The sequence below is a fragment of the Vombatus ursinus genome, unplaced genomic scaffold (assembly GCF_900497805.2).
Source record: "Vombatus ursinus unplaced genomic scaffold, bare-nosed wombat genome assembly UNPS02006874.1, whole genome shotgun sequence".
NCBI classification, from domain to species: Eukaryota; Metazoa; Chordata; class Mammalia; order Diprotodontia; family Vombatidae; genus Vombatus; species Vombatus ursinus.
Window position 1 is genome coordinate 9059086 of NW_020946652.1, and position 23320 is coordinate 9082405.

General features: G+C 52.1%; 1 protein-coding gene across 1 annotated transcript in view; it reads left to right on the forward strand.

The window, feature by feature from the left end:
• PITPNM3 (PITPNM family member 3) overlaps positions 1-23320 on the forward strand; it is a 96886-nt gene that overhangs the window by 3247 nt on the left and 70319 nt on the right. Inside the window, exon 2 of the mRNA XM_027848705.1 lies at positions 16518-16613. Coding sequence (XP_027704506.1) covers positions 16518-16613 — 96 coding nt within the window. The remainder of the gene's footprint in view (positions 1-16517; positions 16614-23320) is intronic.

Below are 23320 nucleotides of genomic sequence, written 5' to 3' on the forward strand. Positions count from 1 at the left end.
TCTTCTCTTCTCTTCTCTTCTCTTCTCTTCTCTTCTCTTCTCTTCTCACAACTCTATTCTTTTTTAGTTCTGGGTCTTTGCCTTCTTCTCCCCTCTCCTCCAAGCCTGTTCTCTTTCAGATCAAGTCTCTAAGGTTAGATTACAGCACACCCTCCCCCCACCCCCATCTGTGATCTACGCACCCTCTCCCCTGAGCGACCAACTGTTGTTGGGCATTTTTCAGAGAATGTCCTGTAGGTGTCTCAAACTCAACAATCCAAAGTAGACCTCATGATCTTTCCCCTCAAACCTCTCCCCTCCTCCAAAGGATTTATCTGAGGACCCAGCAGGAGATATGTGTGGAGGGCATGAAATTGGGAGATTTGAGAAAATGCAGACCCTGAAGATGAGTGGACACTTTGAATGTACACAGTGGGGAAGGATGCTTTGTACTGTGGGGAGGTGGGTCTCATCCTGCCAAGGAGGGGCTTCAGGGAAGGCTTAGAGTAAGTTATAGAATCAGAGAATCATAGAGAGGTCAAGTCTAACCCTTTGGTTTGACAGACAATGAAACTGTGTCCCAATGGGGTCTTCAAATCAGAAGTGGGCAGTGACCATGGATTAAGGGCTGAGCCATCCTAGGCATTGTGTATAGTTGGGGAGGAGATAGGATGATGACAGAATGAGAAGCCCACGCCCCTGCCTGGAGGGAGCTCCTGGAGGTGGCCCACCCAGAAAGATTGTTGAGGAAACCTGAGTCTTGGCCCAGCATCCCAAGAACAGTAGAGATGCCCCTAAGAGGGTGGGCCTGGAGGAGAGGGACTGCCAGTTGATTCCATGGGTATATCCATAGTCAGGAAGTCCTGCCTGGAGGGGCTGGGTTTTGGAAGAGGGCCTTAAAGGGTAAACAAAGGACTTTTGATTTGGAGACCCACCACAGGCCTGTGAGCAGTCACTGGGGTGATGGGGCACATTCATATTTGATGATGAATACCTTTCTCTGACCTTGTAGATGGTGAGCTGGAGGCTGGGCTGGAGCTGGGAAAGAGCCCAGAATGCTGCTGGGCTTGGATTAGGTGGGCAGGCTTGGCTGATGGCCTGTTATGATCTGGGGCCTGAGGCAGCTCTGTACAAGAGGTGTATATCAAGGCATATATCAAGCAGGGGATGGGGAATCTCCAAAGACTTGTCCAATCTGATGGCCACTCCCCACTGCTGGTGATTAGTGTAGAGTAACTGATACTCCCAGAAGGACCTTTGATGCCCATCTGGGCATCAAAATGGAAGACTATAGGGTGTTGTGTTTTAATAGTCATGATGGGCTCTGAACTGGGGACGGGGTCCACCTAACAAGGGGTAGAAGGGTCTGTTACCCTCTCTGAAAAGGTCAGTTCATTCTGGGGGTACCCGGAATGGTGGAGGAGGAGGACACAGACCTAGGACTGGGATATGTCATTGCCCTCTGCCCCCAGCGCTGGGATGGTGTAGGAACATTGTGGGACAAGGGAGGTGGCAGTCTGAGGACTAGTTCCTTCATAAATGAGGCATTTAAAAAATCCAGCTGAGATCCAGGTGAGGAACTGGATCCCAAGGGTCTGACTGTGTGTGAGGAGCCTGGGCATTGGGCCTGGCCAAGTTTATGGCTGGTCTCTCCTGGGGTGACTGCCTCAGGTTGTGGGCTCAGAGTATAGGCCCAAGCTGGATAAGTTCTCTGGCCCCAACACCAGGGAAGGAAGGACAGAGAAGAGAGAGAGAGAGAGAGAGATATGGAAAGACTATATCACTTCGGACGTGTTGACCTCTGGAGGCTTCACAGAGAGCTGGCTCCTAGAGAAGGTCGCCAGTGGAGAAAGTGGGGGCATAGACTCCTCTGTGGGTCCCATTGTCCTGAGGCAGAGAAACCTGGGTTTGGATCCTGCCTCATCCACCTACAAGCTGAGGGACATTGGGCAAATGACTTTGGCCTTCCTGAACCTCAGTTTCCCCATTGCCCCCCATAAGGTGGCTAAGCAGGGGTTCTCTGCCTTTTGTGTATCTGAGCCCCCTCTGGGAGTCTGCGGAGGTTCAGGGGCCCCTCCTCGGAATGGGGTTCTTGGATGTATACCACACAATAGAGAAGATTACAAGTCAAGCATATGGAAATTCAGGGATATCAGATATAAGCCCCCCACATCTCAGGACTCCTTGGCATCAAGGCCAATACTTTGTAAAAGGGCAGGAGAAATGAGACCGCTGCCCGGGCCCCATCTCCTGCACTGCTGTGCTCAGCACACAGAACAGGACCACCAGGCTGCCATCCTGACTCTGCTGGTGAGCCTCAGTTTCTCCACCTGTAAAGTAAGTGGCTTAGGCCCACATGTTCTCCCAAATTCCTCCTGGTTTGACCTTCTCAGGTCCAGGGAGGGCAGGGGCTGGTGTAAGCTTGGTGCAGTCTGGCCCATCCCCCACTCACTTTCTCCTGCCCAGAGGCACCAAGAGTGGGGGGGGGAGGATGGAGTGGGGGAGGAGCCACCCTTTTCTAAACGTTTCCCCCCACTTTGTCTTCCAGAGTCGCTAGATAGCCAGGGGTGCTCCAAATCAGCAGCTTGGCAGCCTCCCCTGGTGCCTTCCTGGGCATTTCTCAGCATTTCACCCTGAGTGTTTCTGACCCACACCCCTTTCAAGGGGAAGTGAGTGAGTCACCTGCCTCTGGATGCAGCTCCTCCCTGGGCGGAGCTGGGCTGGGCTGGGCGGGGCTGGCCTCCCCCAGGTCTGTTCTGGACCTGCCTCTGTCCCACTGGAACCTCACTTCCACAAGCATTTATTCACCTGTACCAGGCCCTGAGCTACCTTCTTCTGGGGCTGAGGCTTAGCATATGGACAAGGAAGTGGATCCAGATCCAGAGTAATTTGAGGAGAGTGGGGCGTGTCAAGAGGCGGCAAGTGGACGTGGGCTTTGAAGGAGGCCGGGCGTTCCATAGGGCAGCAGGGAGGAAGGGACGGTCCAAGCCTGGGCGAGAGCTGTACAAACTAGTGGAGATGGGAGATGACAGAATGTCACATGTGGGCTGAGCTGGCTGGAGCCTGAGGAGGCTCATGGATGGTGGCGTGGATGGACAAACAGCAGTCAGGTTTGGTCCTGGCATAGCAGGGAGCTTGGCCTTTCCCAGGATCCCATTGGTGGCTGGAGGCCCTGGAGGCAGGGCCCAGGGAGGAGGCTGTCCAGGGGAGAGGCTCAGGAGGCTGTCCAGGGAGGAGACTCTGGGGTCAGGGCACAGGGAGGAGGGTGCCCAGGGGAGAGGCTCAGGAGTCTGTCCAGGGAGGAGGCTGTCCAGGGAGGAGGCTGTCCAGGGTAGCCTCTGGGGATTTGCCCCAGGGCTACTGAGGGAGAAGTGAAGGCAGATAGGAGGGGATTGAAATATAGGGCTTCCTGGCTTCAGGTCTGAAGCTTCTCAGGAAGAGAACTGTTCCATTGTGGACCTGTTCAGTGTGAGATGCCCAGGTCCAGCATTTCCGTGCCTATGGGCAGTGGATCCTGCGGGCCTGGAGTCATTGGCACAGAGATAGGAATGTGGGAGATGCGAGATCGCTGAGAGAGTGGGGGCGACAGAAGCAAGGGGGCTCAGGAGAGAGCCCCAGGGACACCCATGGTTAGGGGCTAGAGGGGAAGAATATCAGGCAGAGGACACTGAGAGGAAACGGGAGAGGGCAACAGATGGGGAGAGGCTGGAGAGATGAGGGTGAAGCAAGAACCATCTTGGCTGGTCGCTGAGGAAAGTGCTTCCCATGGCGGGGGGCTGATGCCCAGAGGAGGCAAGTGAGAGGAGGAGGTTGGTGTAGACAGCTTACTCTGGAGTTTGACTCTGGAAAGGATGGTGGGCCGGGGGGCTTCAGGCAAAGCCAGGGCTGGGGCTGAGGACCCTGTCCCTCCTTACTGGACCAAGAATTCAAGGCTGCCTCTGAGTCTAATTGGCAATGCCCATGGCTATTAATCACCAATTATCTACTAAGGAAGTCAATGAGGGTGCGTAAATGGGCCTGTTACTGGGACCTCAGCAAGTCTGGGAAGCCTCGGTGAATCTTTGTAGAAGTTGTCGCTAGAACTGTGTGGACTGACCAAGGGCTGGGCTCTAGCACTGGCTTCTCTACCAGCCAGCAATGGGACCTGGCCACTGTATGAACTTCCCTGGGACTCAGTTTTCTTACCTGTAAAATGGGGTCAATGACCTAGTCCTTTCAGGGTAGGGCAGCTTGGAAAGGTAGAAAGCTTTCCCTGTGGGAGGGGCTGCTCACCAGGCCTGTCACCAACCGCCCCGTGGGCTGAGCTCACCCCTCCTTCTGTATGTGTTAGCTGCTGCTCAGGGGTCCATAAGTGGGCAGCTTTGTGGCTCAGTTTGGGGTGGGGTTGGTGATGGTCTGTGGGAACAGCAACTCTCTCCAAGGGTCTTGGTTGTGAGGACTGCGTGTGAGATGGGCAGGGCCAGAGAACTAACCCTGGGCCTGGTCTGGGATGCCGGGGTTTCCTGGTGACAACCCCAGATCTTGGGAGTTAATGGGGGCGCCTCCATCATCCTGGGTCTGAGGTAGGCAAGAGCCTGGCTCTGGACAGAGAAGAACCGGGGTTCAAATCCCGCCGTAGATAGCCTCCCTGTGTGTTCCCCTCATCCACAGAATGGGAGGTGGGATGTGCTGGCTGACCTGAGGCGCCTTCCATCTGAGGACCCTAGGAATCAGTCCCATTCCTTGTACTTCTCAGGGGTCACCTCCATAAACCGTCAGGTAGCTCCGTCAGGGATTTCTCACCCTCCGCCTCCTGCCCCCAACCTGGCAGGTGCTTAATCATGGCTCGCTGAAGAGAGCTGAGTTCGGATCCTCCCCTCCCGCCTCCTCTGGGAGCCATCTCGGGCCCTTGTTTGCCTCGTCAGACAAGTCTCCTCTGAAACCTGCGCACGTACCCCGTCAGTGCCTCGACGGCCAGCCTGCTTTCCCTCTGACTTCCGGGGCCCCGTGCCCGCAGACACCCCCCAGAGTGCAGGCGTCAGAGCTAGCAGCAGCCCAATCCCTTGCCCTCAGGCCCTTTGGCAGGCGATTGTTGGGATACACAGCAGACCATAAGAGAAGATTCAATACAAAACAGTAAATTTCCATTTCAAGAAAACCTATATAATCCATGTTTTTCCAAATCTCCCAGCTCATCATTTCCTACACCACGACAACATTCCTTTCTGGATTCAAACAGCATCTTCCTTCATAGGATCTCTGAGGTTAATTCTGGTATTTATGATAGGATAGTCTCTCCATGTTTTTCCAAACATGGAGAGACTATTCTATCCACCTTCAGAGAAACAGATGATAGGAGGAAATAAGCATAGTATAGTCTTGCATATATGTGTATGAGTGTATGTGTGTATCTATGTCTATGTTTACAGATATCTATGTCTATGTATATATATCCACACTTAATTGTACCCTTCTTTGAGGTGGGGCGAGGGGAGGGAGGGAAAAAATAGAGTAAAAAGTGCACAGCAAAGAACAAAAGAAAACCAACAAGGAAGCAAAGAAAAGCTGGGCAGCTTTGAAAACAATGTGTAGTATTTATTACATAGGTTTGGGACTGACCAGTTTCTGACCAGTTTCCTGGGGATGGAGCCTGTTTAAGCCTCTTGAGAATCTGAGTGTTCTTTCTGAGGGCGCTTCAGGCTTCCCTCATTCACCATCTGGGAGCCTGCCCTAGTCGCAAAGATGGGGTAGAATGCTCCCGGCGCTTCAGAAGCAGGCACGGGGGCAGCGAGGGAGAGGGAGAGAGCCTGGCGAGGCGGGGGTGCCTTCCAAGAGGGCGGTGCTATAAAGACCTGCAGATGGGGGATGGAATGGGGTTGAATGGGGATAGGGAACAGTCAGCTGCCTTGGAATGGAGGTTTGGTCAAGAGTTATAAAATGAAGCTGGACTGGGAAAATGAGGGGCCAGTGTGGGCGGCCTCAAAGGTCAGGCAGAGGAAGGCAGGAGCTAGCCTGCTTCCTTCAGACAGTAGGGAGCCAAGCAGGGAGTGAGGAGGAGGCCAGGTCTGCTCTCAGGAGGATGCTGGCCTGGGCCTGTGGGGGAGGGGAGATGGAAGGGAGGGACTAATGGCCCCTGGGGCTCCCTTGGCAAATTCTGAATCTTCCTATTCTGCCTGCTTGGGACAGGGTTGCCGTGGGTTTCAGCAGTGAGCTCCCAGATCTCACTGGCTCAGGGATCCTTTCAGGCCTGAGACTGTTGAAGATTTGGGAGAAAGCCTTGGTCCAAGACTTGGGGGCCCAGGGCTCTGGGCCTGGCTTTAGGGATGTGCACCGGTGCTCAGTGCCTGGGGCAGGCCCTCTGGCCAAACTTCACCCATCCCCCAGTGCCTCCTGTTCCTGGAAGCCCCGACCTCTCTCACAGTCTGGTGGCAGACCTCCCCCTTCTCTGCTCTCCTCCAGAATACTGGCTCTCACCATCCAAAGCTCCTCAGCCACCCATGGAGGAAGGCCTTCTGCAGATGGCCTTGTTCCTTCCTGGTCCCCAGTGTCCCCCTGCACCTTGAGCCTGTATGGGCATCTCCTTTCCCTTCTGTTCCTCCTCCCTCTCCTCTTTCCCCCTCCTACTCCTACCTCTCCAAGGTTCAACCCCTCCCCCCCCAGCTACCTGCAATTCTGATGCCCAACACAATAGCCTGGGCCAGAGGGAAGGGGGGGCATTGTAGCTTCTTGTCCCCCTCCTCAGGCTTCCCCACCAGGGGTTCAAAAGAGCCATTGACTGATTTGACCCTGGACTCAAAGCTGTGCCTTCCCTCTCTTTCCTCCCCTGCTCAGACCCCAAGCACCTGTCCTGGCCTGTTCCCGCCTGTAGCCCTGGCCCAGAGAGAGCCCCGATTTTGGCTGGAGGCCTGCCCAAGGTGCTGGTGATCAGCAAAGGGATGACCTGAGTGGCTGGGGCCTAATCAGGGGAGACTTTGTGGAGGGCCCTGCCTTCCAGGTCCCCTTGGTTCACAGGCTCATTCTCCCCTGACTAGGAATGATGAGGGAATGGCATTTGTATGCCCTGGCCCCCATCTCCACTTCCCTTAGGAATCACCTAATACCAGATTTGTCATCCATCCTGGGGTGGGGGGGGAGCACAGGGCAGTGGTCAAGCTGCACTTGAGCCACTAGTCCAGCCTGGCCAGGAATATTCTGGTGACAGGGCAGGACAGTAAGATAGTAAGTTGGCTTTCTCAAGAGCCTGCAGGTGGCTAGGGTGTGTGTGTGTGTGTGTGTGTGTGTGTGTGTGTGTGTGTGTGTGTGTGAGAGAGAGAGACAGAGACAGAGAGAGAGGGTGACAGACAGAGAGAGACACACACAGATGGAGAGACAGAGACAGTGACAGAGACAGAGATGAGATGGAGAAGAGAGGGGAGAGGGAGAAGGAGGTAGAAAATTAAAGTTAGCAATGGGATGGCCCAGCCCCACTGCTGTCACTCCTGCTCTGGCATTGTTTTCCTTCCCTCTCAACCTTGACCCTCTGTGGCCAGGTCAATTATGTGGGTCTTTTGTGGGTGAACCCCCTGCTCTCTGGGCCTGTCCACACCCATCCCTGGCCAGGTCCCTGAGCCTGGTCTGCTCCCACCATCTGTCTCCTGCAGGCCTCCTCAGGAGCCACTGAGTGATTCTGGAGCCGTTGGCCCCTCCCTCTCCCTCCTGCCCCCCATATTATAAATGAGGAACTGAAGCCCTGGAGGGACTGCCCCATAATCCCGCTCCCTGGGTTCACTTCTTTTTCTTCTTTTTGTTTTTTGGTGAGGCAATTGGGGTTAAGTGACTTGCCCAGAGTCACACAGCTAGTGAGTGTTATGTGTCTGAGGCTGGATTTGAACTCAGGTCCTCCTGACTCCAGGGCCGGTGCTCTATCTACTGCACCACCTAGCTGCCCCTCTGGGTCCACTTCTAATATCGCCTGGGCCCTCACTATCGCAGAGCAGCCCCTTGGGACTTAATTATCTGTCCTGTTCTGGACCCCTCCTCTCTTCAGAGCTCCTACTCGCCTCCTGTGGTGCTAAGAAAACGGAGGCTCTCGTCTGGGCTCCCTTCCTCTTTTATTCCACCCTTCAGTCTTTGCTCCAGTCCCTCGAGGGGATGGACTTCCCTTGATCCCATCCTCTCTGGTATCTCCTGGCATATTTCCTCCTTTGTCGTACCACCTCTCCTCCCGTCTCCCGGTTCCTCTTCTGCTGCCCACAAACATGCCCCTATCTCCCCCATTCTCAGAAACCTTCAGCTGGCTCCACCTTGCCTTCAGATCATCATCCTACTCCTCTCCTCTCTCTCATAGCCAAACTGTCTCCATTGGATGCCCCACTTCTCTTCTGAACCTGTTCCAATCTGGCTTCTGACTCTGTCACCATTCAATAAGCTTTTATTGATATTTTCCATTTCTGCGTCACCAGAGTATCCCATGTACCTCACCCCACCTCAAGCCATCCCATACGACAGACACTAAAAAATCGGCTCCAGTGATCAGCACATTGGGACAGTGTGGAACACTTGTACAGGTAGCATCTTCTCCTGGCTTGTCATTCGAGGCCCCTTGCGCTTTATCATCTTGTTACAGTATTGCGTTTTCCATTTCCATTGTTGTAGTTATTGTGTCTGTTGTTTTCTTAGCTCTGCATCAGTTCATAGACTTTTCCAGGCCTTCCTGACTTCACCTCACAAATCATTTTTTAAAGCACAGTAGTATTCCATTACCTTCATTGAATGGGTATTCACTTTCCAACTTTTAGCTATCACAAAAAGTGCTACAATAAAATATTTTAGAGTATACGGGAATTTTTTTCTTATTGATAGTTTCCTTGGAGTAGAAGCCTAGTGGAAGAGTTTCTGGTTCAAAGGGTATGGCTATTTGAGTCCCTTTATTTGCATAATTCCAAATTATTTTTCAAAATGGTTGTTCTATTTCCCAGCTCCGCCAACAATGTATTAGTGTGCCTATCTTCCCACAGCCCCTCCAACATGAACTGTTGCCATTTTGGGTCATTTTTTGCCAATTTGCGGAGTGTGAGGTAAAAGCTCAGAGTTGTTTTGACATATTTCTCTGTTATTAGCGATTTAGAGAATTTTTTTAATGTGGTTGTTTGTGAATACCTTACAATTCTTCTTTTGAGAACTGTTTGCTCATATTTTTTGACCACTTATCTATTGGTAAATGGCTATTAGTCTTATGTATATTTATTAATTGTTTACATACATTGGATACCAAACCCTTATCAGAGAAATTTGATACAACTATTTTTCCCTTTTAACCACTTTCCTTTGTATCGTAGATGCATTAATATTGCCTCTGCAGAAGCTTTTCAGTTATGTGCAATCAAAGTTATCAATTTTCTCTTTTATGATTGCCTCTATCTCTTGTTTGGTTAAACATACATCTCTTACCCATAGCTGTGAGAGGTACAGGATCTGTTTCTCTTCTAATTTTTCAGCAGTATCATCTTTAATGCTGAGATCACGTATCCACTTAGACTGTATTGTGGAGTGTGGTGGAGGGTATTGGTTTGAGCCTGATTTCGGCCAGATTGTTTTCCAGTTTTCCCAGCAGATTTTTTTTTTAATCAAACAAGGAGTTTTCCCCAGGTAACTTATGTTTCCCACTTTATCAAACACTGGGATCTTGGGTTCTATTATTTCTGAGCCTCCTTTGTCTAATCTGCTCAATGGATGGCTTCTGCTTTATGATCTAGTTTGAGACCTGGAAGTGTTATTCCCTCTTCATTCTTACTCCTTTTCATCATTTCCCTTGATATTCTAGATTGTTTGCCTTTCCATTATTTCATCAAGCTTTGTGAAGTATCCCCTTGATAATTTGATTGGTATGGCATTAAAATCGTAAATTAATTTTGGTATATTGGCATGGCCTAGTCATGAACACTGAATATTCTTCCAGGGACTTAAGCTGTCCTTTATTTCTTTCTGGAGTGCTTTGTAATTGAATCTACACAAATCTTTTGGGTACTTGGGGAGGATGGGAATCGTCTATTTTCAAGCTTGCCAGTGACTTTTAATTGCCCTGTCTGATCATTCCTCAGTCCCAATCATCCCTGACCTCTATGCAACATCTGACCCTGACGGCTGCTGTCCTTCCCTCCTGTCTCTTTGGCTTTTCCTCCTGCTCCTCTGGCCATTCCTCATTAGCTACTGCCTAGGTGTGGTATAGCCCAGGGCTCTCTCTGTCCTGGGCCATCTTCTTTTTTAAAAATTAACTAATTAATTAATTTTTAGTTTTCGATATTTACTTTTATAAGATTTTGAATTCTAAAATTTCCCTCCCCCCTCCTCTCCTGTCTCCCCAAGACCGCATGCAATCTGATATAGGCTCTACATGTACAATCATATTAAACATGTTTCCACATTAATCACATTGTGAAAGAAGAATCAGAACAAAAGGGAAAAACCATGAGAAAAAAATACACACAACAAAGAAAGGAAATGGTATGCTTCAATCAGCATTCAGACTCCATAGTTCTTTCTTTGGATGTGGATAGCATTTTCCATCCTGAGTCTTTCAGAGTTGTCTTAGATCCTTGAATTGCTGAGAAGCTCTAAGTCTATCAAATTAAGTCATTGTGCACAGTGACTATTACTGTGTACAACATTTTCCTGGTCCTGCTCACTTCACTCAGCATCAGTCCATACAAGTCTTTCCAGGTTTTTCTGGAGTCTACTTGCTCATCATTTTCTATAGCACCATAGTATTCTACTACATTCATATACCACAACTTGCTCAGCCATTCCCCAGTTGTTGGGCATCCTCTCAATTTCCAATTCTTGGCCACCACATAAAGAGCTGCTATAAATATTTTTTACATGTGGGTCCTTTTCCCATTTGTATGATCTCTTTGGGATAGAGCCCTAGAAGTGCTATTGCTGGATCAAAGGGTATGCACATTTTTATAGCCCTTTGTACATAGTTCCACATTGCTCTCCAGAATGGCTGGATCAGTCTGGGCCATCTTCTTGATCAACACTCTCTCACTTGGTGAGCTCATTGGCCCCCATGGTTTCAGTCATAACTCTCAGATCTCCTTGTCCAGCTTTAGCCTCTCTCTTGACCGCAGCTCTGCTCTCATCTCTCCAGCTGCCCATTGGATGTCTCAAACTGGATGGATCATGGACATTTTAAGTATAACATGTCCTAGACTGAGCTCATCAGCCTCTTCCTCCCTTCCCTATTACTGTTGAAGGTACTTCACTCCTCCCAGTTTCCCAGGCTCCCAACATCATCATCATTCTTTACTCCTCATTCCAGCCTCCCAGGGCTCCCAATTTGTGGCCAAATTCTTGACATTTCCAGATTCATAACACCTTGCCTATAAGCCACCTTATTTCTAGTCACACAGCTACCACCAAGAGATAAAGCTCTAGACCTGGAGTCAGGAAAACCTGAGTTCAAATCCAACCTCAGAGAAACACTAGCTGTGTGACCCTGGGCATACACCTCTGTCTGCCTCCGTTTTTTCATTTGTAAAATAGAGATAAGAACAGCACCTGCCTCCTAGGATTGTTATGAGGATCCAGCAAAATAACATTTGTAAAAAGTGCTTAGCATGCTCCCAAGTGCACAGTAGGTACATAACAAATTTATATCTCCCTCCTTCCTCTGCAATCAAACTAGCCTCCTTCCTCACACAGGCTCTTGATATCTCATCTCCATGCCCCGAACGCCTTCCCTCCTCACTCAAGGGTCTCCTTTGACACGGGGTCTTTTCACGTCTCCCACATGACATGGACTTGGGGCCCTTTCCTAGCCTGGTCATCCACTTCTGGGCCCCCTCAGGCTCATCGATGCTCTTACCAAAAAGCGGAGCCCAGAAAAAAGCCTGATCCTCCATCTCTGGGGTCTGGCAGGGCAGAGGACAAAGGACCCATCCCTTCCCTCTTCTTGTCAGGGGCTGGACCTCTCTCAGTGCAGCCTGAGATGCTCTTGGCTTCTATGGCCTCCTCCGGCATGGCGGTGAACCCCACCCCGACCTTGTGCCATCACAGCTGCTTGCTGAACCCAGCAGCCCTTTACACTGGGCTGTCCTGTCGGAGGGGGCGTGGTGCTCCAGCCATCCCCGCCTGTTGGATTCTGTGGGTCAGCTCTCTGTCCTGCCTTGGTGGCCTCTCTCAGCTTGCTGAACAGACCATCTATGCACAGCCCTGCTACCTCACGCCTCTGTGTTGGCTCCCCTAAGTTCCTGCTCTAGCTTTTCCTTCCTTTTAGGTGGTCTGGAGTCTACTCTGATCACCAGATCATTTCTGTCTCTCCCTCACCTGACTGTTACCCAAATGTTTTTGATGTTCAATCATTTCAATTGTGTCTGACTCCGTGCCCCTATTCGGGATTTTCTTGAAGTGGTTTGCCGTTTCCTTCTCCAGCTCATGTTACAGATGAGGAAACTGAGGCAAACAGGGATAAGTGACTTGCCCAGGGTCACACAGCTAGTAAGTGTGTGAGGTTGCATTTGAACCCAGGCCTTCCTGACTCCCAGCCTGGTGCTCTATCCACTGTGCTACTTAGCTGTACAAATAAGCTTTCATGTTTCCTTCCTTCCTCCCTCTCTTGGGTTCCTAGACATGATGGTGAATAGACTGTTACCATGCCCACCCCATCCCCTCTTTAACCGATCCTGCTTCGTCCATCCAGAGCCATCAGTGTCTGTGGTCTCTGTGAGGTCCAATGGGCCTCCCTGTGTGCAGACCACGCTTGCTTGGGGCACGTGCATCTAGATGCTTGAGGTCCCGAATTTGACCCCCTCTACCTCTGTCCTTGGATTTGTATGTCCTCAGCACTTGGCCCCCATTTTCCCTTCACCCAAGTCCTTTACTCTCCACCCTTTTGTTGAGTCGTTGCTGGAGAAATCCCAAGTGAATTCAGCCAACAGAGGCTCCTTCTGCAAACAGACTGAGCTGCAGGCTGCTCCTGGCCCCAGTGGCAGGCCCTGCATGGCCGAGTTACTTTCAGCAGGCAGGGCAGCTGACTGAGTGACATGCTGGATTGTGGATTTCTTCTGCTCTGGCTTGGGCAAGCGGCTCAGACTGCTGGGGCGTCTGCGCTTCTTTTGGTGAGTGGAGGGTACCAGTCCTTGATCTAGGCATGCCCGGTGGGAGCTAGCTTGGCGCTTGGCAGGCAGAGAAGCAAGACTACTTTCTTTGGACTCCTCCGCCCCACAGGACAGATGGGGCTCTGGACCACGGTCGGCCCTATGGAAATCATCTCATTGGTTCATGCCTAGAACGCTGATTGAACTCACTGGGGGAGGCTGCTGGGCTAGGGGGATGGGGAATGGGGTCCTCTGGGAGTTTCTCATTTACTAGATATATCCATGCCCAGATAACTGCCAGAATGTGGCTCCTCATGAGAGAGACAGAGATAGAGAGACAGACAGAGGAGCTCCAGGGTCACTTTTGGCTGCGACAGTCCTGGAGGCTTCCCAGCTGAGGCAGTGCTGGACCTGGGCAATGGAGGGGGGGGGAGGGTTTCAACAAGAACAGATAGAGGGGTGGGCGTTGGAAAGGCCCTTCGAGCTCCCAGGGAAGCCAGTGCTGCCGGTCCTCCACAGGGCAGCCTGAGGTTGGCATGTGGCTGTCCCCAGCCTCCTCAGCATGCAGGATCATTGCTCTTCCTGACCATGACTGCATCAAGGCCTGGCCTTCTCTTCTGGGCTTGAAGTGGCTCTGGAGAGTAACCCCTTCACTCAAGCCTTGGCCGGGGCCTTGTGGCCAGGGATCTCAGGACTGAGGAACTACGGCACAGCAGACCCTGAATTTCAGTGGGCTCTCCTCAAAGGAATGGCTTTCCATCAGGATGGATGAGATCACAGATTCTTAGTGATAAATGTGGCATCAGTCCAGGCCACCCCTGTGCCCCTGTCCAGGCCTCGCTGGGCTGCTCCGCCCTTCCCCCCCCCCCCCCCGGCCACCCATTCTATGCTCCAAGGTTCTGGGGCGGGGTCAGTGGGGCTTTCCTTCCCCCATCTCGGTTGCCTCTCTGCCGCCCTCTACACCACTGCCCCTTGTTCTGCCCTCTGGGACTGAGCAGGGCAAGGCAGGCTAAGCACCCCCCCGCCCCCCCCACAACAGCCCTTCACTTACTTAGAAAACAGCAGTCACATCTTATGAGTCTGCTCTCGTGTTTCCCCGTGTCTCGTGGACCAGAGGGCCTGAACCAGCCTGCCCGTCCTTTTTGGGGCCTCTCCAGCTTGTCAGAGGCTTCTCCACTGCACACAACTCCCAGGTTCCTACTATGTGCCAGACACTGTACTGGGCAGTGGAAACACAGACAACCAGGAAGTGGTCCCCACCCTGACATTCTGGGAGACAGGAGAGGTCTCCCCAAGAGCACATCCAAGAAGGGAGGGTGAGGATGGAGAGATCGTTGGCAAGGAGTTGTAATTAGAAGTGGGAGAGGAAGTGGGCATCCACTCCTTCCACAGGAGGTGCCGCAGGCCAGGGGAATGCTGTGGACGTGGGATACCACGCCCAGAGCCTCCCCCGATGGACACGCAGGAGTCCATCCTGCGTGGATGGACTCCACGTCCACGTGGAGTCCACTTGGGCCACAAGCTGGTCTCTCAGGCCAGATGGACAGGCAGATTCGGAGCTGTCTGAATCCTGGGTGGAGAGCCCAGCAGGGGAAGCAAGGCTAATGGGTTACCAGCTGGGGGAGGTCTGGAGTGAAGTGCCCCAGGATCTGTCCTTGGCTCTGGGGGGCACCATTGTTGTCAGTGACTCAGGTGAGGCCTCTATAGGAAGATGGGCTGGGGACCCAACCCTGGGACAGGGCAGTGGAGAGATTTGTATGACTATGGGGTGGGGGCTGAGGAATCCCAGGATTGCTCCTGACGACCCAGGCCTCTAGACCCACTCATTAGGCTTGCAGGGACCAGTGTATGCCAGGCAATTAGTCAATTAATCCATCACCAATGGATGATAACACAGTAGAATGTTACAAGGAAACTGAGGAAAAGATGGAGCCAGCCTGCCTCAGGGGGCTGGCTTCTGTGAGACTGACCTCTAATGGAGCTTTGTCAGGTCTTTGTGTCCCCTGTGGCCAGCCCAGTTGTTGGCACGCCTGGCAGGTACTTTGGCAGGGTGGTGGACTGGGAACTCTGCATGGCCTCTGGGGGGCTTCCGGGGGCCAGAGGGAGGGAGGGGAGCGACAGACGGACAGATGGACTTGTGGCATCCCATTGTGCCGGGGTACACCAGCTGCCTGGAAATCTCTTCACCCTCATTCGTCACAACTTTAAAAATAGCTCCATAATTACAGGGCATTACTCACCCAGGGCCTAGAAAGGGGCTGCACAGATGCCCTGGGGGGGGGTGTGGGCCTGCCCGCCTGCCTGGTGCTCAATCCTGGTGAGATTCTGTGCCCCACGGTGCCATGGGGAGGCAACGGGCAAAGGGCCCTGGGGTAAGGCTAGTGACTGATCCTCTTGTGATCGCTGCCTCCTCCAAATGATGGCTAGTGGGGTGCGATGCTGAGGGTGGCAGTGTGGATGCCCCAGGCCACGGGGCTAAGGCCAGGGAGTCCAGCGGTGTCCAGCTGTGTCCTGCGGGGGTCACCAGGCAGAGGCTGCCTGGGATGCTCTCATGGGAGGGGGTGCTTCCTATGGCCAGGACAGAGGCCAGTTCCAGGCCTAGAGAGCTGAGCCCCCATGTAAGAGCGGGGGTGGTTTGTGCTCTGGGCTCAGACTGATGAGATAATATCGGTCCCTTCCCTTCTCCCCTCCTTCCCTCCCACATGAGGCGTGCCTTCCTCTAAGGCAGTCCCAGCGAGTGGCCTGGGGTGCAGCTGGGATGCCTGTGAGGTAGCATGTGAGCCTGGGTTAGCCGGCTCTCTAACCACTGGGCAACACTGCTGCTTCTTAGGGATGAGGAGAGCTCAGGTGTAGCCTCTGAGGTTGGCTGCTCATGTGATATCTGTCATCTCCACAACCCTGTGAGGATCCCATTCCACAGATGAGGAAACTGAGGTGTTGGAGGCCGGATTTGTCCTCCTGCTGGGTTGTCTGGCCTCTGGGAGGCAGTGTGGGGCAGTGGAATGAGCCCCGAGTTCTGCCACTTGCTAGCTGTGGGAGCCACTCTGAGCTTCCAAGGGCCCTCTAGCACCCCCTCCAGCTTTAGCTCTGTGGTCCTGAAGCAGAGAGGGAGGAGGTTCTGAGTTTGAATTCTGCTCTGGCCCTTGTGACTTTGAACAAGTCTCTTCACCTCTCTGGGTCACAATTTCTGTCTGTCACGTGGGACTGACCTTGGCATATGGCTTTTTGAGCAGTCCTCAGTTTGTGTGAGTGAATGTGGAGGAGAAGTAATGGGGGAGGAAGAGGAGGAGGAGGGAGTGGGAAGGAGAGGAAGGAGGGGGGAGGAGGAGAGAGAAGGGGGAGGAGGGGAGGAGCACCAGTGTTATCATTTCTGGCTGTGCCCTCCTGACTCAGCCAAGGGATGAGAGAATGGCCTTAGGGGGTGATGTCCTCCAGGTAGACCTTGGAGAGGTCCTGCCTGACACGCCCCTCTCCCACTTCTAGCCGGCTCCCTTCCCTGTGCTGGGGCCCAGTGGCATGTACGTGACATCATGAGTTCCGCTGTGGAGAGTTCAGATGATGAATTCTTTGACGCCAGAGGTGAGTGATGGGGGGCGCGGGTCCAAGCCGCAGGCTTGTCTGGGGAAGCCATTTGGGAGGCTCACTTCCACATGGGGGTCCAGCCCTCCGGCACACACTTGCCTCTACACGCCCACAGATCCCATTAGTTTTGGGGGTCCGGTGATGGCTGGGAGCTGGTCCCAGGCTTGGCGAGCTCCTGCAGTTGGCCCAGAGCTGGGGAGGCACCTGCTAACTGTGATGTCAGGAAGACCTGAGTTTGAATCCTGCCTCAGGCACTTACTGGACTGTGACCCTCCAGACCCTCCCTCAGCCTCAGTTTCCTCCGTTGTAAGGAGGGGACAATAATATTTCCTCTCTGCAAAGATTGTCATGAGGGTCCCATGAGATAAAGGTAGAATGCTTTGCCAGTCTTAAAGGACTCCAGTCCTGCTAACTGTCATTGTTGTTAATACCTGCCGAGAGGCACAGGGATGCCGGGGCCTGCACCCGGGGGGGCCCAGGGGGGGGGGATGTTCTGTTCCAGGCTAAGTGCAGTCACCTTCCCTCCCCCCTCTGTCCTGTGTGTGCCCAGGCCAGATGGCAAGAGCAAAGGATGGAGTTATGGAAGGACAGATGGATGGAAGTGCAGAAGGAGGAACAGACAGAGGGATAGAAGGAGAGACAGATGGAGTGACAGATGGAGGGATGAGGGAGGGACGGACAGACGGACGGACGGACGGATGGAGTGGTGGATGGAGGGGCCGATGGAGGGGCAGGAGGGAGGGATGGACAGACGGACGGACGGACAGACGGACGGCTCTGGCCTATGCCTGTGACGTGCCTCAGAGCTGGGGCCACGCCTCGCTGGAGAGCTGGCTTCGAGCTTGGGAGCAGGCTTTCTCCACAGCAACAAGTGTTCCTTGTGACAGTACGAGCTTCAATATTTTGATGCTTAAGAGACCTTTTGTTTAAAGTGTTTGCAGCTCATCAGGGCTTAGCGCTGCTGGAGTTACACCAGTGGCCAGCACTTCATTAACGGCGGCGGCGCTGAGGCGGGAGATGCTCCCCCGCTCTGAGACCACGCCAGCTGCGGGGCTCTCTGCCGGGATCACTGAGGCCAGGAGGGAGCTTTATAACATTTGTCAAAACCCCCCAAACCAAAACAAGACAAAAAACATTGAACTGATGCCTTTTTGGTCCTTTGTGGACGTGTCTGGATGCGCAGGATGCAGATGACATCTGAGTAGAGAAGGAGCTACAGCCGTGGGGGGGGGGGGGGGAAGCAGGCAGCAGGTTAGTCTGGCTTCCCATGCTTTAGGCGTGCCCCCACACACACACCTGGGAGCGCCTTGGGGCGCCCAGCATGGACAGAGTAGAGGGACGCCACGGCAGAATCAGCCCAGGGGGCAGGATGTTTAGTGAGCAGGCCAAGCCTCTGTGACCCCAGTGAGGCTTGGAAATGGTGCCTGCCCCATGGCCTCAAGGCCAAACCGTCCCTACCACACACCGATGGTCTGATTTACCCTGAAACAAAAACCTTGGTGTTATGGAGGAGTTTTCTTTTTGGAAAATTGTTTATTCTCAACTTAATCAGCAAAAGCAGAACCTCAAATGAAAACCACCATCTATGAGCCCATAAACACCGATCCTTTGCAATCTGTTCAGAGAAAGGCCAGTCCTGGCTTTAACCAGAGGCCCTTTCCTCTGGGCGCTGTCCCAGGTTCTTGCCTCGATCGCTCCCGTCATGGTCTGAGAGTGCAGAGACCTTTCCTGATCTGCCTTTTCTCACTCCATACCCTTCCCGTGTCTTCTCAGCTGAATTGAGAGCCTTCATACTCATCGGTTCTTGTGAAGGAATGAATGAAAAGGTCTTGGTTAACCACTAGTTGTGTGCCAGGCATTTGCTAAGCTCTTTGGATGCAAAGATGTCCACAGGGATATCCTCAGGGAGTTTATATTCTATTGGGGGGAGATTTGGTTCAGGGACTCCCAAGTGCTGGTGCGGATGCTGGGGAAGGGGGAAAGATATGCCAGAGTCACGTCAGCCCCAATTCGCTTCTTGGATAAAACTGAATTGTTTCTTTTTTTTTTTCTCTCACGGGCAAAGATGCTGCTACTGCTGCTGCTATATTAGTCGCGTCTGTCTCTTCTTAAGCCTGTCTGGGGTATTCCTGGCAGAGACACAGGAGTGGTCTGCCATGTCCTTTTCCAGATCATTTTACGCATGAGGATAGGAGGCAAACAGGGATAAGTGACTTACCTAGGGTCACACGGCTAGTAAGTGTGTGAGGTCAAATTTGAACTTGGGTCTTCCTGACTCTAGACCTGCTGCTCTATGCACTATGGCACCACCTAGCTGCCTCTAAAATACTGTACATATTTCTATTTAGATTGGTCTTTTTTCTCCGTGATACCCTCAGATGTGGTCCTAGGGTGAAATTCCTGCAGGAAAAGGGATGACCAGCTCTGCAGCTCCTATTATAGGATAACTGGTCACGGTCTGATGAAGACTGGCTTGATCGGTGGCTCCACCAGGGCATCATGGCACACCCATTTCTCCATCAGGGCTGACTTGGATCATTTTTTGCCTTTCTTTACTGGGTCAGGCTCTAAGACCCATCTGCTAGATTGGGCTGAGTGTGGGCTAAGCTTTCCCTCAGGTCTTCAGAGTGTAACTAGCAGTGGGCCGTCAGAGCTTTGTCCCAGGGCACAAACCTACCCCAGGGTAGGGGTTTTCTTCCTGAGGAGCTCTCCTGGGCTTGGCTTTGCATCCTCTGAAGACTGATTCTTGCAGTTCTTCTGGCCCAGGTTCCTGTTGCTGAGGGCCCCTCTTCCCATTCCACGCACCATGAGGCCGAGCCTTTGACTGCCCCATTTCACTGTGTGTCTAAGCCTACCTCCAGCTGTCCCTGCTCTCTCTCCCTCACTGCCCTGATGGAGATAATCACTGCCAGGTGCCTTCTAGCCTTTTGTGAAAAGCCTCCATCTTCTTCCCGTGTTAAGGCCCTCCCTTGATAGACTCCTCATCAGAGAACAAAGGTGGTCACAAAATCTCAGAGTCAGCAACATGAACAAATAAATGGATGGATGAAGAAAAGCCTCTTGACTGAGAACCTCCTACGTGCCAGACACCGTGGTGAGCCCTGACATGGGCACCGCCAAGAAAAGGCAGCCCCTGGCTTGGCTAACAAACAGCAGGTCAGGGGAAGGGGGCTTTTGTTTTGGAAGCTTGCTAGGAGAATGAGTGGGGCCATAGGTGGGAGATGCATGCTCACATGCTAGGACCAATGTAGGTGTGGAGGAAAGATGCAAGGAGGACCTTTCTCACTGATGGCACCTAGTTCTGCCAAGTGGAGCAAATTGAACCCTTCCTCAGTGTGACAGCCCTGAAGTTACTTCATTTCAGCCTGACTCAGTTTCCTCAACTGTAAAATAAATAATAGCATCTGCCACCTAGGGATCAAATAAGACCATATTTGTAAAGCTCTTGGTACAGCCAGCACAGTGCCTGGCTCATATGCTTCATTTAATTATTGTTCCCTTTCCTTCCTGCTTCCTACACTTTTTAGCTCTATGACTCTGGGACAATCACTTTACTTTTCCGCCTCAGTTTCTCCATCTGTAAAATTAAGACTTGAGAGAAGAGCACAGCATTTCAAGCCGATAGGGCTTGGGTTCAAGCCTTGGCCCTGCCTACTGATCTACTTGGGCAAATGTCTTTTTGATCTTCTTTCAAGTTGGCCTCAGACCAAATGGACAAACAGTGACATCTTCCTGCCCTCTGTGTGGCTGAATCCAGAAAAGTGGGTGGGAATTAGAAGGGACTTGATAAATTGGTAAAAGTCTATCCAAAAACAGAATGAGTAGCTTTGTTAAACTGTGAAGTTTCCCATTGGTGGAAAGATGAGGGGAGGCGCCTGAGGCTTGGTGGGGAAGAAGAGAAGAGGAGGACATGTGAAGCGACTGGTAGTGACATTCCTGCTTGAGACCCTCTGGCAGATAAGTACAGGAGAGCTCCAGTTCACACCAGGGCATTGATAGAAACTTACAAATAACCCACAAGAGGCAAGGGGCTCGAAACAAAGAAATACTTCTCAGGAGCCTGCGCCCCGGGCACCGCCATGGCCACCATCTCCCAGGATGATCGAGGCCGGGGCATTGTGCCTCTAGGAAGGTGAGGTGGGGGTGGGGCTGAAAAGAAAGGGCTGTAAGGAGCAGGTCAGTGTCTCCCTTGGAGGAGAGGCTGCTGGAAGGCACTGTGCACTCTTCAGGTCATCAGCAAGAAGGATGGATGCTTCTTGAAGGACAGAAAAGGCGTTTCTAAGAGAAAAAGGGAAAACAACATCTGGAGAGGCAGCAGGGACTCCTCTCCTGGGTGAGAGGATGTGGCCCATGCAGGGAAAGGAGAGAAGGAGGACCTTCACCCCCCTGAACCTCTGTAGTAGCAGTCACGTGCTCCCTGTCTCCCAAGACAGCCAAGGCTGGTTGGGGCAATTTCAACTGCTAGAAAACTCTTCGAGATTTTGAGCCGGAATGTGACTTCACATAGTTCCTACCCCTGGGCCAAGCAGATCAAGATGCAGCTCTTGCTTATGACAGCACTTGAAGTATTTGAAGACAGCCAGCCTGTCCTTCACCAGGCTCAGCACCCCAAGTTTCTTCCATGGACCCTTGCAGAGTGCCTCCCCCGTCCTTCCCATCCTCATCACCCAAGTGTGGCACCCAGAACTGAGCCCAATGCTCTGGAGAGGGCAGACCAAGATGGCCACCTCCCTCTTTCTGGACACCAGGCTCACACCAATGCAGTCCACAATCTCCTTGCTTTTTGGTTTCCAGATCACGCGGTTGATTTGCATTAGACTTTCAATCCACCAGCAGCCTTTTTTCGCAGACTGTTATTGGGCAACACCCCTCCAGCCTGTATTCATGACATTAAATTTTTGGAGACAGAATCACAGCTTTTAGGGCTGGGACCTCAGTGGTCACCTGGTCCAATGCATGCCTGATAAAGAGTTCCTGCTGATAAATAAGAGATAATCTTATGATTATATATATAATATGAAAAATATTATTATATTTATGAGATAAATAAAGAAATATCATGCCTGATAAATAGTTCTTGTCTCAGTAGCACGCCTCCCAGTCCCAGTCATCAGGTCTTTAGGTCTTTCCTTGAGCCCCCTCCAGTGAGCTCTTCCAAGGCTCCCACCCATCCCCCGTGGGGCCGTTCTAATCAACAGGCAGTTAAGTCAGCCTCTTTGCAGCCCCTCCCCACCCCCGCTTGAGGTTCTACCCAATTGGGCCAAGCAGGTCCCTTCTCCCACAGAACAGCCCTTCATAAGCCTTTTGTGACCCCTGAGTCTTCTCTTGCCTTGGGCTCAGATGTATGACTTGGCATTTATTCTCAATAAAGTTCATTTCCTTTGATTCAGGCCTGCATTCTAGTCTGTCAGGATATTTCTGGATCCTGAGTCAGCCAACCTGCTCACTATGCCTGCCTCTCAGATCTCTGTTGTCCACACAGATGACAGCCATGCCATCTGTAGCATTATCCAAGTCATTGATAAAAGTGCTGGACCGCGCAGGGCCAAGGGGGAGCCCAGGGTGTCTGCCTGCTCTTCCCCAAGGATGAGGTAGGGCTCAGGTGGTCTGAGACCCCTGAAGCTCTGGCCTGGTCTACACAGGGCTCCATGGTCTGGGGGCTCATGAGCATTCGAAGCTGCCCAGCAGAGAGATGACTGGGGAGGAGATCCACACTAAACAAGTAGAAATGCTCCCTTGAAAGGCAATGTGGGTGCTTTGGGCTGCTGGGGCCCTGGACCAAGGCTTCCATTTAGGTCTCTAAGGTGCTCTGTCATTTGTAGGGCCCCTGATGGATGGAGCTTTCCAATTTCCAATAGACTTCATAGACATGTTCTCACTGGTTTTATCAGTAGCATGAAGTAGACAGTGCAGGCAGGGTTGTGCCTCTCTGGAAGCCAATGGGTGCTGGGAGACATTGGGTTATTTGCTTCAGTGCCCACCTAGGAGAGGACCAAGCCAGAACCCAACATGAATTGGTTTTCTACTTTCCAGCCCATGGTAATTGCTACCTGCACACAGGGCTGGTTGGAAGGAAGCTTCCTTAGGAAGTTGCTGGGGGTGACTCAGGCCTGGGTGTGATGGGGTCAACTGATTTAGTCTGCTTTGTGAGAGCTTACAGAACTCATATTGTTACTATGGTATGTGCTGAATGGTGGCTCCACCTAGTTGTTCCTCCCACATAGGAGGTGGAAGGTAACATTTCCAGTGGCACCCAAATGCTGCCAAAAGTTACCTCGGGAACCATGATAGGGATCTGGTATCCCATCTGCCAAGGGACATTGTCCTTGGGCTGGAGAGAACTGAGTAAGAATGACCACTGCATGGTTACAACTGAAGCTAATTAAGGGGATGGGAGGAGAGCACTCAGCCACTTTGAAAAAACTGACAACCTTGATGGCTGAGCCCCCATCGGTGGACACCTTTGAAAGCCTGTGGTGCCCAGGAGAGAGGCCACAGCACAGGTGGGTGGTGGACAAAAGTTGTTTCAATTTTAGAGAAAGGGAAGAGAATGAAATCTGTGAACCATCAGCCAGGCAGCTTGATTTTGATTTTTGGGAAAGTTCTATGGTGCATTATTAAAGGAGTAGCTTATGAACATCTGGAAAAAGAGAGGTTACCAAGGGTACCAGAATGGCTCACCAAGGACAGATTGTGTCAAGCCA